The sequence below is a fragment of the Caretta caretta genome, chromosome 3 (genome assembly GCF_965140235.1).
Source record: "Caretta caretta isolate rCarCar2 chromosome 3, rCarCar1.hap1, whole genome shotgun sequence".
Lineage (NCBI taxonomy): Eukaryota > Metazoa > Chordata > Testudines > Cheloniidae > Caretta > Caretta caretta.
In genome coordinates this window covers 81442452-81460319 of record NC_134208.1, presented here as the reverse complement: position 1 = coordinate 81460319, position 17868 = coordinate 81442452, and the positions used below count along the sequence as shown (strand labels likewise).

Below are 17868 nucleotides of genomic sequence, written 5' to 3'. Positions count from 1 at the left end.
AGGAAATTAGCTGTGGCTATCAGCTAATCAAACATGTACAAATCTCTTAGGACAACAAAAATCCAATCCTGTTCTTAAAAAAGGTAAATTTTATTAAAAACAAAAAGGGAAAAAATACATCTGGAACTTAGGCTTTTTGTTAGATCTTAAAAAAAACAATTACAAAAATTAGGCACCCAAAATAGCTTTCTTGGGGGTTCATCTTAAAGATTACAAGCAAACAAAAGCATCTGGGGTTAGCACAGAGGAGATTCACAAGCCAAAATAAGAAATAAACCTGATAACGTCTTAACTAAAAATTCCCTATCCAAATTATTTCTTCAAGGTATGGAAAATACAGCAGCCCAGAGAACAACAGGCAAAGGGAAAGTTTCTTTCCCATTTTTTAAAAGTTCTAGCCTTCCCATTGGCTCTTTTGGTCAGGCGCCCACTCCTTTTCTTTACCTGTGGGCTTGTTAACCCTTTTCAGGTAAAGCAAGCAGAGAACAGCTACCAAGAGGGATTTTATAGCTAACTGGCTGTCTGGTTGTCCATCAAAGGGAGCTACCCACCACTTTATTTATCACACCATAGCAACAGTTACCAGGAAACAGGACACCTATGAGAAGCCTGGATACAAAAGAGGACTTATTGGTGGCTTCAGTTATGCTTTCCCATTAGAGCAGCAGGTGTTGGAGGAGAAAGCCTCAGCTGGATATTATGATGCAGCTGTTGCTCCATAAGGTTGTAACAGAGTTCAGTTTTAATAGGAACTTTAAACCTTTATTTTGTGTAAATCTCATTGAAATGGCAAAAACTAAAACATAGAATGTAAACTTTGAGGTCTACTTAAGTTTTTCATGTTCGTTTGATGAAAAATGAATTCATAGAATAATAAGAGTTCAAAAGTTTCTGCTGTGGGTGACTTTGCTTCTTGTAACATTTTAGCCATCCTGGAAAACCTATGTGCCAACTTGAATGAGTTCATTTTTAATATGAGGGCAAATCTGCTGTGGTGCAAGTGATGTCACTCGCTCCCAGAGATGCTAAAAATACACCTACAACCCTTCACTAATTCTCCCTACAGCCTAAAGCAAAGTTTCCTGAGCTGGTAAAGGAGCCCAAATTTCACCTCTGAGTTCTGTTTAAATTCCAGTGCTATTCGTGCTACCATTATTAACTAAGGCCATGAACCCCCACCTAGAAGACAGTTAGGTAACAGCTGCTGACCACTTCTCCCTGCTCTACCTGCTTTTTATTTATTTATTTATTTTAATTTATTTTAAACACATTTGGCAGAGAGCTTTTGCAATATCATGGCAGACACAGAATGTAGGTCTCTAATGTGACAAACACCAGTCTTACCCACTGCACCACACTGTCTGTCTTTTAGAGTGATCCAACCAGTTTGGTTCACCATGTATTGTCTGTAACTACTAAAAACCACACTCCTCTCCCAGAGTCAGTGATAGAATCTAGGATTCCTGGTCACTGATCGTCTGCTGCTGACTAGTTAATAGTTGTGTAACCCACTAGAAAAGTGTGTGTCCAGGAAGAGGCTCCAGTCTCTGCATAGTGAATAGCAATTATTCCTGTAACTCTAAAGTCGGAATCGAAAAATCAAGGGGTTCAAACCCTGCTGCTGATCTGAGGGGATGGTGTGGTTGAATGTGAGTCTCTCAGTGAAAAGACCTCTTTAATACAGGTTTTGCACTGAAATTTGTATGATGATATGTAAATTATTGTGTGAATTGCCAAATACATGTTTCAGTAATATGTCACACATTTTGCTTTGGGTAAACCAGGTTGGGGAGGGGTGTATATATGGTGTCCCTCACTAATCTATAGCGGATCTGTCCTCATCTTGGGAACCTGCCTTTTTTGCACAAGGTTTAAAGACTCATGCTTTTAGTTCTGGAGGTCATCAGTTTAATTCCCAATGTTGGCTGAGATGGCAGATGTACACTTGCTGATGCAGGGCATCTGCATGTTTATAGATGAAGAGACATACTTGTATGATGCATCTGAAGAAGTGAGTTTTTTACCCACGAAAGCTTATGCCCAAATAAATCTGTTAGTCTTTAAGGTGCCACTGGACTCCTCGTTGTTTTTGTGGATACAGACTAACACGGTTACCCCACTGATGCTTGTATACTTGAAGTTTGGCATGGGGTGCCCGGAGGAAGGATCAGCACAATAAGCAGAACTGCTTGTATAATAGAGGCACATGCCTCTTGTTTCTGCTGCAGCTTCTGTCTGTATCCAATTTCCACAAGTCCATGAAAGGCTATGGAGTGTTGTGGGAAGTGAGTCTTGATAGAATCAACTTCACAGAGGTTCTTTCCAGCTGACAAGTTATGTTGCTAATTCTAAACACAGAAGATTGCTCTTGATGGACCTTTTTTGCCCAGTAACTTTTAAACAGGGATAATCTTCTCTCTATCCCATGGTTATGGCCATGTTCAGCCCTTCTTAAAATATCTTTCCTGATTCACTATCTTATTACCATTCAAGTTTCTCCTTCTTAAATCAGCCTCTGTATCAAGTGACTAGAGGTTAACTAATGTAATGCTGATTTTTTTTTTTTTTTTTTTTTTTTTTAAAAAGGCTCCAGAGGCCATCCTGGCAATTACAGGCCAGTAAGCCTAACTTCAGTACGTGGCAGATTGGTAGAAACTATAGCAAAGAACAGAATTATCAGACACATAGATGACCATGATATGTTGGGAAGAGTTAACATGTTTTTTTATAGAAAAATCATGCCTCCTCTAATCTGTTAGAATTCTTTGAGGGGGTCAACAAGCATGTGGATATGGGTGATCAAGTGGATATGATGTACTTGGATTTTCAGAAAGCCTTTGGCACAGTTCCTCATCAAAATCTCTTAAGCAAAGTAGGCTGTCATGGGATAAGAGGGAAGGTCCTCTCATGGATCAGTAACTAGATAAGAGATAAGAAACAAAGGGTAGGAATACAGAGTTTTCACAGTGGAGAGGTAAATAGCAGGGTCCAAGGATCTGTACTGGGACCAGTGTGTTCAACATATTGATAAACAATCTGGAAAAAGGGGTGAACAGTGAGGTGGTAAAGTTTGCAGATGATACAAAATTACTCAAAATCCAAAGCAGACTGCAGAGTTATGGAGGAATCTCTCAAAACTGGGTGACTGGGCAACAAAATGGCAGATGAAATTCATTGTTGATAAATGCAAAGTAATGCACATTGGAAAAAATCCCAACTATACATACAAAGTGATTAGGTTCTAAATTAGCTGTTACTACTCAAAAAAGAGATCTTGGAGTCATCATGGATAGTTGTCTGAAAACATTTGCTCAATGTGGCATGGCAGTCAAAAAAGCTCACAAAATTAGGAACTATTAGGAAAGAGGTAATAAGACAAAAAATATAATGCCACTATAAAAATCCATGGGATGCCCACATCTTGAATATTGCATGCAGTTCTCGTCACCCCCTCTCAAAAAATGTATGTTATAATTGGAAAAGGTACAGAGAATGGCAACAGAAATGAAAAGGTGTATGGAACGACTTCCATACTAGGAGAGATTAAAGAGAGTGGGACTGTTTAGCTTAGAAAAGAGACAACTAAGAGGGATATAATAGAGATCTATAAAACCTTGAATAGAGAAGTGGTATTTGCCTCTTCTGATAACACAAGAATCAGGGGTCACCAAATTAAATTAATAGGCAGCAAGTTTAAAACAAACAAAAGGAAGTACTATTTCACACAATGCACAGTCAGCCTGTGGAACTTATTACCAGAGGATGTTGTGAAGGCCAAAAGTATAACTTTGTTCAAAAAAGAACAACAGGGAATGGCTCAGTTGATAATTGCCCTCTTCTGCTCTCTTCTGAAGCATCTGGCACTAGCCACTGTCAGAAGACAGGATACTGGGCGAGATGAACCATTGGTCTGACCCAGTATGGTCATTCTTATGTTCTTCTTTATACCTAGCTCTCGTCTTCTTTTCTGCTCTTACCTCCTTAAATTCTTCCTCACCATGCTCTCTTTTCTCAACGCATACCGCTCATGCTGAGGCTCTCCCTGTGACCTTTACTCATGATCACCTCCATGCCTGCTTTTATCCTTCGCACTCTTCCTAGAACTCCCTTGTGGACCATGTCTACCTTGCCTTCTCCCTGTCCTTCCTAAGTCCATTTTAAAAACCTCCTTCTTCAAGGCTCCCCATAGCCTCTTTTGTGTGTATATACATACATACACACACACACACACACGTGTGTACGTACGTACGTGAATGTGTGTGTACGTACTTGTATATCTAATGCTTTCATATATACTAAATATATAAATCCTTTTTCACTTCCATCCAGATGTGAGCATTAGTCTACCAAGCAACAGAAATATCATATTTGTCCTCATTCTTCCCTCTACTGCCTTTCTACCTTTTTTGTTATTCTCGTCTAAAGTTTTCATTTCCTCTCTAAGTTGAGTTTCAAGGAAGCTGATGGAGTAGTAATGAGAAGGCACTCATTGACTGTGAGGTGTATATTCTGTGGCTATGTGGAGGGCATCTGCTTCCTGTCCCATCAAATAAGTGCCTTTCAAGGGCACCAAAACTTGTTTGTTTAAAGTGTAAGATTATATATTCAATGAAAGGTGCAGATCTTATACCTAGAAGATATAGTTGCATTCTTTAATATTTAAAGTCTGTTAGAAACTGAACTCAGTATCTGCAGACTTGCCTTTTAATTTTTTTAATAAGATGAGTAGTCGGTCTCCCATCTTTATTGTGTTGGGAAGCTAACCCTGATGGTGTATTAGCACAGATGACTATGAGAAGATGAAGTGTAGAGAGGAGAGTGTAAATGAGTGAATACTACCAAGGATAGTCATGGCTAGACTTTAACAAAAATAAGCCCAGCATTCTTTGTCTTTTCCATTATGTCTCTGTTGTAGTTCGAATGTTCTATAACCAGTATAAAGCTACTGGATCCTATACTGTCAGTAGAAAATGAGGACACAACAGAAGTATCTATTCTTGTTCAAATAGCACATATTAAACAGCCTTTCTTTTCAGTAAAAAAACAAAAAAAAAATCCCATCACATTTTAATTGTGAATTTTATGTGCTAGTCTTACTTCCTAGTAAAGTTTTAAAAAAAAAATTATGTTCCTTTTTAAATAATTATCTTGAATGTCTTAAATGTACATGTCACTGATTTTCCTGTTCAGAAGTATCTCTCAAAATAATGTGTTGTCCTAATTTTCTGTCATTTCTTGCAGGTATCTGATGATGGTCGGTATGTCTTACTATCCATACGAGAAGGATGTGATCCAGTGAACAGGCTGTGGTACTGTGATCTACAAAAGGAATCAAATGGTATAACAGGTAATTTTTTCTTTTTCTTTCATCCTTCCCTTCTTTAGGTTGTTTTTCTATATCCTCTACATAAAAAGATACATAGCTAACATTCAGCTTCTTCTGCTTAACATCAAGGACGGTTATCATGTATACATCCCATTTTTGATTTATATGTCTAAAAGGATGATATGCATGAATGTATGTTTAATGTTTATGATTTGGTTTTACAGACTAACTTTTTTTTCCAGTGTTTAAAGACGATTGGAATATTTCTTCATGCCAGAATTCTGTGGTGCATTTAAACTCAGACTATCATGTTCATTTTCAAAAGTGCCTGACTTGGATATAACTTAGATTTTCTTTGTACATTATCAGTAAAAGAGTGAAATATTTTAATTCTTTAGACCTGTAGGTATAGTCACAAAAAATTTACTTTGTAGTATTGTTTCATCTCCAAAGGTAACTTTAGTAATTGTTACTCCATCAGAACTTCGAATATAGTTATATGCATTACTGTTCTAAGGGATAGTTCTCATACATTATAGCTGGATTAACATAGTTATTGTTTATGTAATAGCAGACTTATTTATCTTACTTTCTAACCACACAAATGAGGTGTAAAAAGGGCACAGTATGTCCCTGTGCTTTTTATGCCTATTGTGTGTGTAGCTGTAAGGTCTAATATCTCCATGTTGGTAGTTTTATTGACCAGTATTTTTGATACTTCCAGAGCATTAGGCTAGAGAAATCTCCTCATAATACGCTCTCTGCTCAGAGCATAACAGGCACATCTTTGCTCTGTTGGATTCTTGTTGTGTTGAATTAGAAATTTAATGACAAACTGAATAAAATCTACAACAGCTGCCACATCAAATGTCAGAGAGTAAGGAAAATTGCATTCGTGCATGTAAACAGAGTACTAGGGGGATATTGTGGTGATTGGTACTGTTCAGAAACAACGGTGCATGGGATGGATTTTGATTTTGGTTCCTTAGTTACTGCGATTGTTACCCGGGGTTCTTTCAACCCAAAGCTCTTGGTAACTTTTACTCTGTGAGAGATAGTGTCAGGAAATAAATCGGGGAAGACACGGCCTTCCGACTGATAGATGGCTGGAACAAATAGGACAACACGAGTGCTTTCGCTTAAAGCTAAACTTTACTTAGTCTCAAGCACTTATACACACGTCCACAACAGGTTAGTAAAACACCCCCAACCCTTGATAATTACCAAAGCTGAGTGTGGCTCTCGAGTGGCACAGCGGCAGCCGTCTGCTAGTGGGGAACACAAGATGCATCCAGAGGGAAAGTCCAGTTCTGAAGAGTCCCCCTACCTCAAACTTTCCCCCCTTATTTATACATTAGTAATAGAATGACATGTCCCTTAAAGAAAACTTGTTAAGCAAGCAGTTCCAATGGGCAAGCAAGAGGTTCCTTCTGATTATCGATTAATCAGGTATGGGTTTTTCCAGAGTTTGCAGCCTTGAGGTCCCAATAGACATTCCTGGGGGCACATCCTGCTCTTCTAAGATGCATGTATCAGCAACTTCAACACAATCCTTATCAGGAAGGACAGGGTGTCAAGCTGCCCTTTCTGTGGCACCCAAAACCTCCCCTCCCCTTCTGCCTTGGTTAAGCTAAGCCTGCTGACTTGGCTGCTTTTAGCAATAAGCCATAGTGGTTTCAGGCACTTTACTGGTTTTCCAAAGTCTCCCCGTACACGACTACTATGCTATATGATTCCTGGGACATCCCTTAATTGACGCACATGTTGTTCAGCTTAGCTGGTAAACAAAACTGAATCATTTGAACTTTGAGTATTGCTGGAATTTGTTCCACTTTGTTCCACTTTCATGTGCTTGTGCTAAACAATGCTAAGGTAAATGGGGTAGTTAACTCTTAACAGCTCCTTTCCAAGAGGAATACTCACTTAAAATGTGGGCACTCTTTCTGGAAGCAATGCGTTCTAACTGCTGTCAGTGTGCCCTTGTAATACCGTTTTGGACAGCTTAGTAACTGTTTAATGAGCTCTTATAGTTGTGATAACTATAGGATAGCAGGCCCAATGAAAACAAAGTGGAACAGCACAGAAAGGTTCTTTAGAAACATAAAGACAATGTAGAAGACTCTGAAAATGAAAGTGTTGAGTATAGTGGAGACATATTTTGCTAAATAGAAAACCGTATGGTTTGTCATTTGAGCTCAAGAAGCTGAAGACGGAGGGATACTGAAACTACATGCAAAACACCTTTCTTTCTCTCCCCCACATCATCCCTCCCACCACAAATGAATCTAACACACAGCTTACAGAGAGTACTGCTGTGGCATCTCAGAAGACCACATGGGCTAATGAAGTCTGTGTTATGTATAGCTAAGGCCACAATTTAGTCACGGAGGTCACAGAAGTAACGGAATCTGTGACTTCTAGTGACGTCAGCCTGCGGTGGTTGGGAGCTGCTGGGTCCCCCACCTCCAGCAGGGGCAGGGAGCTGCGGGGTACCCTGGTGCCTCTGGCAGCCCCTGGAGATCCAAGCTGTTGTGAGCAGCGGGGGAATCCCTGAGCCCCCACCGGCAGAGGACCCCTGAACTCCTGGCTGCAGTTGGGAGACACCCTGAGCCCCCGGTGGTGGTGGAGGAACCCCTGAGCTCCGAGGGAATCCCTGAGCCGCAGCCGGCAGGGAACCCCTGGGCCACGGGTGAAGAAACCCCCGAGCTCCCAGTTCGTAGAGGAACCCTGAGCTCCTGGCAGTGGCGGGGGAATCCCTAAGCCCTTGCCCGCAGAGGAACCCTGGGCCACAGGCAGGGGAACCCTGAGCTCCTGGCGGGGGAATTCCCGAGGCCCTAGTTGTCGCAGGCGAGGGGGGAATCCCCCAGCCCATGGAGGGGAACCCCACAGTTTTCTCAGCAGCAGCGGCTGGGTACTGATTGTATCACTTCACTCCTGTAATCACCATGCTGGCGTCTGTTTCTCCTTGTCAAGTCTAAGGTCCTGTCTACGCTGGCAAGTTTCTTCTCAATATAGCAGCTTTCTGCGTTGTAGCTTCCGAGGTGTACACACTGCTGTGCCACTTTGTGCATAGATACTGCGCAGTTGCAGCGCTGTAAAAAAACCCACCCCAACGAGAGGCATACACCTGTCTGCGCTGGGGTACAGCGCCGCAGTGCCAGTGTAGACACCCTGGTCGATTACAGGGTGCAATTGGCCTCCGGGAGGCGTCCCACAATGCCTGTTCTCACCTTTCTGGTCATCGGTTTGAACTCTACTGCCCTGCCTTCAGGTGACCAACCGTCATTCCTGCCCCGTACATTCCTTTGGAATTTTGAAAGTCCCCTTTCTGTTTGCTTGTTGACATGGGCAGTGGTCTCAGTGCATCTTTCCAGGTGACCATGCCTGCTTCACACACCAGGCGATCCCTCACTTGGAGCAATACCGAGCTGTTGGACGTCATCAGCATTTGGGGAGAGGAGGCTGTCCAGTCCCAGCTGTGCTCCAACTGTAGGAATTATTATACCTATGGACAGATTTCACGATGCATGACAGAAGGGGGCCATGACTGGGACACACTGCAGTGCAGGGTCAAAGTGAAAAAGCTGCGGAACGCCTACCATAAGGTGGGGGAGGCAAACCACTGCTCCGATGCTGCGCCCACAAGCTGTCGGTTCTACAAAGAGCTGGATGCAGTACACGGTAGCAACCCCACCTCCACTGCAAAGGCCACTGTGGATTCTTTGGTGGATCGTGTGCCAGTAGAGAGTGGACGGAGCCAGGAGGAGGAGGAAATCTTGGACGAGGATGTGGAGTGGGAAGGGGACCCAAAGGCAGAGGATGACTAGGAGGTCAGAGATGCATGCAGCCAGGAGCTCTTTTCTACCCGGAGAAGGCTAGCCAGTCACGGCTGTTGGAGCTTGGTGAAGCGCAAACAGGAGAAGAGGCCCCTGGTAAGTGGCTTTGATTTTTGTGAATCACTGAAGTGAGTTGTTGGGGGCAGGAGGGTTGCAGGAAATAGGCTTGTGTTTGTATGATGTGCGGACCACCATATGCCTACTCTGAGCGGCAGAATAGGCTGTTGATTGACTCCCTCACTTCACGGGAATCTACCTCAGATCTCCATGAAACTCTCATGGAGATACTGGGGAATCTGCTGCTGCAGGTTCTTTTGTAGAGCTGCTTTGTTTCTTGTCCCATTAACGGTAACTTTCCTGCACCACTCTGCCGTCACAGGAGGGGGCGGGGGGGGGACCATTGCTGCACACAGACAAGCCGCATAAGGGCCAGGGTGGAAGCCACAGTCTTGAAGACCCTCCCTTGATTCCCTGCTCACCTCAGCAGCGAGAGATCTTCCATAATGGACACAGTACCCGCTGCACTCCAAAGGAGAAGGTTGGATATAATCCCTGGACATACACAAATCTGTAACCATCCTGGGACCTCCCTATCCCCCACAGTGCAATCACCACATGCTTCTCCAAGGACAGGGCAGCTCTCGTTCTCATGCCTTTGCACCGTGGGGCTGGGGCGAGCTCATCACACAGTCCCATGAATGTGGCTTTCCTCATCTGAAACTTCTACAGCCAATGCTCGTTATCCCAGACGTGCATGACTATGTGGTCCCACCACTCAGTGCTTGTTTCCCAAGCCCAAAAGCTGCGTTCCACTGTGGTCAGCTTCTCCGTGCCTGCCACAAGCAATCTCGTGTCGTAGCTACTAAGCGTGGCAAGATCAATGTCACACTCCTCTTGCCTTTGTAGTTTAAGGAATAACTCCACTGCTACTTGTGACGTGTTAGTCCAAGCGAGCAGCATACTGGTCAACAATTGGGGATCCATTCCTGCATACCGAAGAGGCAGGGCCTGCAGTACACAAACTGTTGAAAGATGGCGCCAAATGTGGACAGAAGCACAGGAATTGCTGGGATGCGAATCAATGCATCACGGGGCATTGGGACAGAAGCTGGGATGCCCCGCGACCCTCCCTCCGCCTTCCCATAAGTCTTAGCGGCAGAAGAGGAAGAGATGCTTTATGAGAGAGCTGCCTAGAGTGCAGCTCTGAATACTGCTCTGAATACCACTGCAAGTGCCACAAGAGTGAACATGCTCTTGCGCAGGCAGCTTACGGTGTGAACACACAACAGCAGTTTCCCTTCAGGGCTCTCTGAGCGGTGCTGTAACTGTTGGCGCTTTAACTCTGCCAGTGTAGACATATCCATAGCTGCTTGTTCTTATTTTGAAGACTCTGCATAGCTTTGCATCTCCCTCCCTTCTTATGCAGCCTTGTCTCTAATTGTATTGCTCCTCCAATCCTTCCACTTCATCAGTGCTGCCAGTCTCAGCACCCCAGTTGTCCTCTTCTGAAAATTGTTCCTGCGCTTTTCCCCATGCTGCCTGTGCCCCGTAGTATGCTCTACCTGAGCTGACCAGGAAGGCTACTACTGCTGCCTTCTCATTGAAATTCCTTTCTAAAACCGCCCTCTGCTGTGATGTGTACACACAATTAAGCAGGTAAAGATTAGCTAGAGAGGGAGTAGCAATTGGTCATTATAGAAGGACAGTCTGCACCTTTAAAGGGCTAGCATGCCTTGGGCCAGTCAGCTCTGTTCAGTGAGCCTTGCCCTACCCCACTAGGGCAGGATGGGTGTAGGACCAAAGGAGGAAAGCCCGGCAGTTGAAGGCTGACTGGGGAGGAGAACAGATGGGCTGCTCCAACATGTGGCAAGAAGCCAGGCTTAAGCAAGGAACTGGCAGAAGACCACAGCCTGCCAGATGCCTTTGGAAGGATGGGAGACCTGACCCAGATGGTGGTTTAACTGGAGCCCAGGAGCTTGTAGTTAGACAGTGGGAGTCCACCTATAAGGAAGAGGGCTGAAGTCTGACTGCAGCAGGACCAAGGACTCTCTTGTTTTGATGTTGTGTTAGACTTGGACTAACAGATTCTGTTAACCCAGAAGGGGTTGAACACTTTAAAGTGCAAACACATGTCTTAGCAAAACCTTAATATTGTAAGGCATGTTCCTTCATTTACTGAATGTAATGCTTTTCTACTTTGAGTAGTAATAGAAACTATACTTTACATCCCAGCAGGACTGAACCTATATTTATTAAAGTATCTATATATTAAAAATATACAATATTCAGAGGAGGGGGACTCCCCCGCCAGCTAAGCAGAATCTCCAGCCTGCTTCTTTGAATGTTATCCTGATCCCTGAGTAAGTAATGTACAATGTATGTTAATGTTTTACTGTAACTTTAAGTTAATAAAAAATTTGAAATTAAATATATATATAAACACGCACAACAGTTGCTGTCCTCTGAATCAGTGGCTGTTTTAATGAGATAATTTGCATATTTTTATCATCTCAGTCACTTCATGCTTAAGTTCCTTCAGGACTCTTGGATGTATACCATCTGGGTTAGTGACTTATTGCTTTTTAAATTATCCTTGCTGCAGAATCTCCTTCTGGCACCTCAGTCTCTTGAGAGTAGCTCATCTTTATTACCAGGGAAAAAAAGCAGGTCAGAGATAAATATCTTCCCCAACATCCTTGGTGGTGAGTGAAGACTGCTGTGGAGGGGAAAAAGAGCTTCTCAGCAACATTCTTACCTTCTTCAATTGCTCCTTTTAACCCCTGGTGATCCAGCAAATCCACCAGTTGTTTTGCAAGCTTTGTGCTTCTCATCGATTTAGAAAATCTTAAGTTTCAGAAATGTCTTTAGACTTCATATTCAGAGTGTTAAATCATTCTGTCAGTATTTTTGTAGGGCAGAGAGGTTAGATGGTATTATTTCAAGTGATCTCCATAATCTATAAGGATTTTTCTGCCTGTAACTAAAACTAAATTCTAGAATAAACAATGGATGAAATTCTGACCTCATTGAAGTTGATGGCAAAACTTCCACTCACTTCAGTGGGGCCAAAATTTCACCTTTTTTCTATACCCTTCAAGTTGGAACACTGAATGGCAAGGATCTGAAAAGGAGTATTGGTAGATGTTAGTCTGTAGTGAACATAAGCTTATGCAAATAGCCTTTAAGGTATGAGAGAGAGATGATTCCCAAAGTAATTCATATTAAACAAGTTTATAGATCACTTTGTTTACAACCCTGTATGTACTACTTTGACGTTTTACAATCTACAAACTTAGTTGCAAATATGTTTACATGAACTATTTTCACTCTTTTCTTTGAATATTTGCTTTCTAAATAACTTTTTAGAGTTGAAAATCTAGAAGTTATGCCATGTGGTAAAGAATAATTATTTGAAACTAAAGAAATCAAGTGCTAAAGTGCTTTGAAATTCAGTATGTCAAGCTGTGAGAGAGAATTTGCTGTCTTTGTTTTTATGGCACACTACAGAAATACCAAGAACTGATTCTAATCTATGATTGATCTCTACAAAACCTGTTTTAAATATAATTAATTTAAAGTTACCTTAATTAATTTTTATTCACAGTGGTGTCCAATATGGTGAACATTTATGCTGGCTTTTCCTCCTTTTCCTAGGACAGGAAATACTCACATTCTTGAGCCATGTGTGGCAATTTTGTTTCAGCAGTAGATGTTCAGATAGTCAGGAGATATGATCATCACCAGTGGGTTTGTTTATCTTTTGGTATACTGAGCGCCTTGTCGAGCTAATTGTAGTGCTGTCACTGTTTCTTTGGACTTGATGATAAATGCAGCCTTCATGTCCTGAGTTCTTCACAAATGGTTATGAAGAAATATCATGAAGTTTAGTCAGCATGTTAGAATTTGAGGCTTAAGTGACACTATCATGGATTGTAGTCTGTACAGACACTTTGGTAAAACATGTCATTTGTAAACCCCCATAGTTACAGAGAAATCTTCTCTTCACAAGGTGAAGAAACTTAGCTTTCATTAGGACCTAACTTGAGAAATCTTTCCAAAACGTATGATTCAGAGAAGATAACCCGTAGGCATTGATTTTTTTAGGAATACATTGTGTTGATTCATTGTAAGTTGAAATGATTTTGGAAAAGAGTTTCCCGTTACAGATTATTTTGGGGTGCCACAGTGAAGTAAAAAAGAATACTTATTTTGTGAATAAAAACAAAAATTCACAGATGCTTTGACTGAGATTCTCAGTTCCTTAAATATCTCTGATTAAAATATTGCTTTGCCCTCTTGTTATTGGCAGCTGAAATAGCCAAAAACCTTGGCGAAAGGTTGGTGCTGCCGTCTGGGTGGAGCAGGCATGGCTGCTTAAGTGGAAGTTGAGGCAGGGGTAAATTCAAGACATGTCTTTTCTCTGCAGCGCTGTTTTCTTCTAAAGCTGTGAAAAAACTCCACAAGGGGAAATCCTGCAGAAAATCTGGGGGCTGGGGGTGGAAACAACAAATACAGCCACAAATTCAAATGAGTATCTACAGAACATCCGTGTTATTTCAGGTTTGTTTAACTCATTTCTTCATATTTAATGTACTTCAAATATTGTAATCACTTTCTTGTAGTGTTTATAACAAGTCATGTTAGTTTCCTTCGAAGTAGTATCTCAAAAATATGAATGGCTAATTTCTTGCATGCACAATTTTATTACAGTGAGGCATGCTATTTGCAACTCCTTTGTAACTGCTTGCTTACTATATTATCATTCAGTATCTAGTCCAGTGTGATTGACTGTGTAGGTGAAGTATCCAAGGCTATCTTAATTAATAAAACTAGGAATAATATGTAAAAGTAGAGGTCGCACTCATTCTTCATTTCTGTTACGTTAGTGGCTCAGGACCCCCACAAGGGATCTAACTGTAAAGGCATTGTACAAACAGCTCAGTCTTTCTTTCCCCAGAGAGCTCCTAGCCTAAGATCTGCAGGAACCTTAAATAAGCCAAATATGAATGGCAACTTAGAGAATGTAGCTTCTTGAAAAAAATTCAACTTTCCCAAAAAGTACTCAGTTTTTCTTCTATTCAGTTTATACCTGTGACAGGGTTGGGGGGACCCCATCTCCCTTAGGGTGTAGGAGCAGGGTGTAAGTCAGCTGCATCTCCGTAACCAGAGTGAATATGCTCGCCTCTGCTAGCGGGGCAATGAGGTCTAATGGTCAAAGTCAATGTATTAGCCCTGCTCCACCGGGCCACAAGGCCTGGGGACCAAAGTCACTGTGTCCACTCCTCTTAGCAGGGCAGGGTGGCATAGGGGCCAGAGTCAATAGGTTCGCCCCTCTTAGCAGGGCAGTAGGGCCACATCTGAAGTCAGTTAGAACTGCCTCAGTTTGCAGGGCAGTAAGGGCTAGTGATGAAAGTCAAAGGATTCACCCCCATTCGCAGGGCAGTATGGCCCGGTGGCTCCAGTCAATGGATTCACCCCCATTGGCAGGAAAGTACGGCCAAGTGCCTTCAGTCGGGGTAGGGGGCCACCACACCCAGAAAAGGGAGTAAGGGCAATCTCGGCCCTCCCTCTCCACCGGGCCCCAGCAGTGGCAGGAGCGCATGTCACTGTGTCAGCAGGCTGTCTCAATACTCTGGTTCACCAACCAGGCCACTATTTGTTTCCCCTGGGCTGCTTCTTATTGTGTTTCTCACCGCTGTGGTCTGAGCATCTCGGCTGTCTCTGGATTCCACAGGCTGTGCTGTCTCCGGCAACTTTGGACACTGCAGGACCTCTGTAGGTAGCCTGATGTCTGCCTGGGTTGTGGCATCTCTGGTTCCACTGGCCTCTAGCTTCAGCTGATCCTTGGCTGGAGCCTGCCGTACGCGTCCTTCCTCTCCAGCAGTCAGCCCCAACTGACCTGAGCTGCTCCCTTTTATACTGTTGCATTTGGAGTTGAGGGGGCGTGGCTTCCTCAGTCCACAATGTAGGGTTAACCCCTTCCAGTCCAGTATGGAGCAAGTGTGCCCCATCACAATACCATATAAAGCAATTTCTCTTAGCCACTGCACTAGCAAAAATGCCATCAACAGTTCCCTGCAATGAAGAGGAAACAAGTATGAAAATACCTGATTTTTCTTTTCCTGAGCTGTGAAATAATTAATTTTTTGTGGCAGATTGTCTTAAATCAGTATTAACCGAATTGGATCGGTATTAACCAGTATAGAGGACTCTGTATTGCACAGTGTATAGAGTTGCAGGTTTTTATTAGAATTTATTTCCTTCTCTACCTGACTGATTTATTCAAACAATTAAAAGTCCAACAATTATATTCTCTTTGCTGAAGAAGAGCACAATAACCAGCTTTCTCTATATTTAACCTGTATTAAGGATTTTTAATTACGATTTGGTTTTGTCAGTCCCAAAATGTTGCTTTTATTTTATAGGAGGTGAACAATTCAAATTGAAAAACAGCAGATGGTAGGGGGCAGTAAGGGAAGAAAATGTGATCTGTTTAGCCTCTTCAATAAATAACGTGATACACTTTCACAATGCGCCTCTTTAATCAATGCTGGTCTTCAGAACTGACAAAACTCCATTTATCAGAGTAATTGGACACTCTTAAACTAATAACTTTCCTGAATGAAATAATAAATTTTGAACAGCTTTTATGTAAGATTCCACAGACAAGCTATGTGATTAATGGTGGTCAAGTTTCATATGTTAAGAATTACAGAGATTTGAGTGACTGTCTTGCCTTGCCTCCCCCCTTTCCCCCAAAATCCATAGGGGCAACTTGTAGCTATGCCCAGTACCTTATGCTATGTCTGCCAATAAAGGGTACAAGGCCCAGTAAATTTAATGCACTTTGGTTCTTTCCGCTATTACTAAACAAAAGGCCCAGCATGGAACTTCCTTCCCAAGGGAGGGGATAATGTGGCGTTGAGCTACCTTTGTGCCCTCCCAGTCCTGGGCTGCAGAGGTTCCTGGCGTAATTGAGAGAGTCCTAGGGGCCCGTCTGAGTCACGGCAGCCTTTCTGGGCTGTGGGGCTGCTAGGAATCTCTACAATGTTGTGTGTGTTGCAGTCCTATCCCGGCATATGCTGCACACCCGGTCTTGTGATGGCATCTTTGGGTGTTAGCTTTGCTGCTGTCATCCACAGTGCCTGTACCAGGGGAAATCCTCCCCCAGCTGTAGACTTTTCGGGCCTCTTTAAGCTACTCTGGCTTATTTACCCATTGAAAAGGGTCGGGAACAGAGAGTGAGGAACTTGCCTCAGAAATTTAAGTGAAACTTACCTTGCTATGATAAGTACAGTCACAAAATGGAATCTCCGGAAACAAGGATCATAATGGAAGCGTTAGTATAATAGCAATGGCTATAATATGTCATTTGTACATTAAGGCTGTATTTGCCAAGGAAGGAAAGAGTTATACGCATGAGCAGTTCTCCATCTCTCTCTCAGTATGTACTAGTATACACATGCCTACGTTATAGGCACAGCAGGTGGAGTTTGAAAAGCAGTCACTTGGAATAAATGTTGGAATATCACCTCAGCCCGTGTCATACTAGTGTGTGTGGATGCCGGGGGAGGGAAAGCCAGTACAAATCCTTAGTTTGCTTATGGTCTCTAAGTTGATTATCTTATAATGGAATACGGTTTGGGTGCACTTTTTGTTTGCATGGAGAATTGTGATGCTCCATTGTTGCCTTCTTTGGTGCCATGATGGTTTGCCAAAAATTGAGAAATTAAAATACTGTTTAAAAAATTGAATCAGGTATCATCTGTAGCTGTGTCATTTCATGAATGTTTTGCTAGCTTTGGTGACTGACAGAAAATGTAATAATTCCAAGTGTCTTTCCTTTGAGTCCGTCCATATTAGAAACACTTATTTAAATGCTGACAGAGAAAATACCACTATTACCAAATGTTTGATACCACGGCTACAAAATAAAAATGATTAATAAGGAAAAACTTTTTAAAAGGTTGTTCATGATTTCTTTGGAAAGGCGCTTTCTCTTTAAAGAAGAATGCTCTTGTGTTTAAAAGACCCTGTTGGACTGGATGGGGGGAGGGAGAGGCCTCAGGAGATCTGGATTTAATTCTCAAGCACTGCTGCAGACTTTCTGTATGAACTTGGGCATATCACTTAATAGCTCTATCTCAGTTCTCCATCTATAATATGGGGATATAATAATCCTCCTCTCTCCTTTGGCTCTTGTCTACTTAGATTGTAAGCCCTTTAGGTAAGGGCTGTCTGCTGTTGTGTGTTTGTACAGTACCTGGCACAATGAGATACTACATTTGATTGGTGTCTGTTGGCACTACTGTATTCTCTGAATTATAATTTGAATTACAGTGGTTGGAAATAAGATGTCACTTTCAATCATAAAGTCAAAACTGAACAGATGTCAGTAATATTCATTTCCAACAACTGACCAGTCACAGGTTTCCACAAAGCTCCTTAATGAGCTATTAAAATGTTTACTGTGATCGTCTGCTCCTGAAAACAGTAACAGTGTAACTTGCACTGCAATTAACAGTGTGTTAGACAAAGGTGTGCTCAGAGCTTAAATTAGTTCTGACCATTCACACAACATAAATTATATCTTGTAGGCCTGGCTGGGCATTAGAAGCCTAAATAAATAAAGACCTCATTTCTTAGTGGGCATGATTGGGAAGGTAACTGGAAGGTTGAGTTGTAAAAAGGGTCTTAATAAGAAGT

At 42.3% G+C, this 17868-nt stretch overlaps 1 protein-coding gene across 3 annotated transcripts in view; it reads left to right on the top strand.

The window, feature by feature from the left end:
• Positions 1-17868, top strand: part of PREP (prolyl endopeptidase) — a 172318-nt gene that overhangs the window by 47247 nt on the left and 107203 nt on the right. For all 3 annotated transcript variants that reach the window (XM_048844907.2, XM_048844908.2, XM_048844909.2), the window contains exon 7: positions 5242-5347. In XM_048844907.2, the coding sequence (XP_048700864.2) occupies positions 5242-5347 (106 nt within the window). The remainder of the gene's footprint in view (positions 1-5241; positions 5348-17868) is intronic.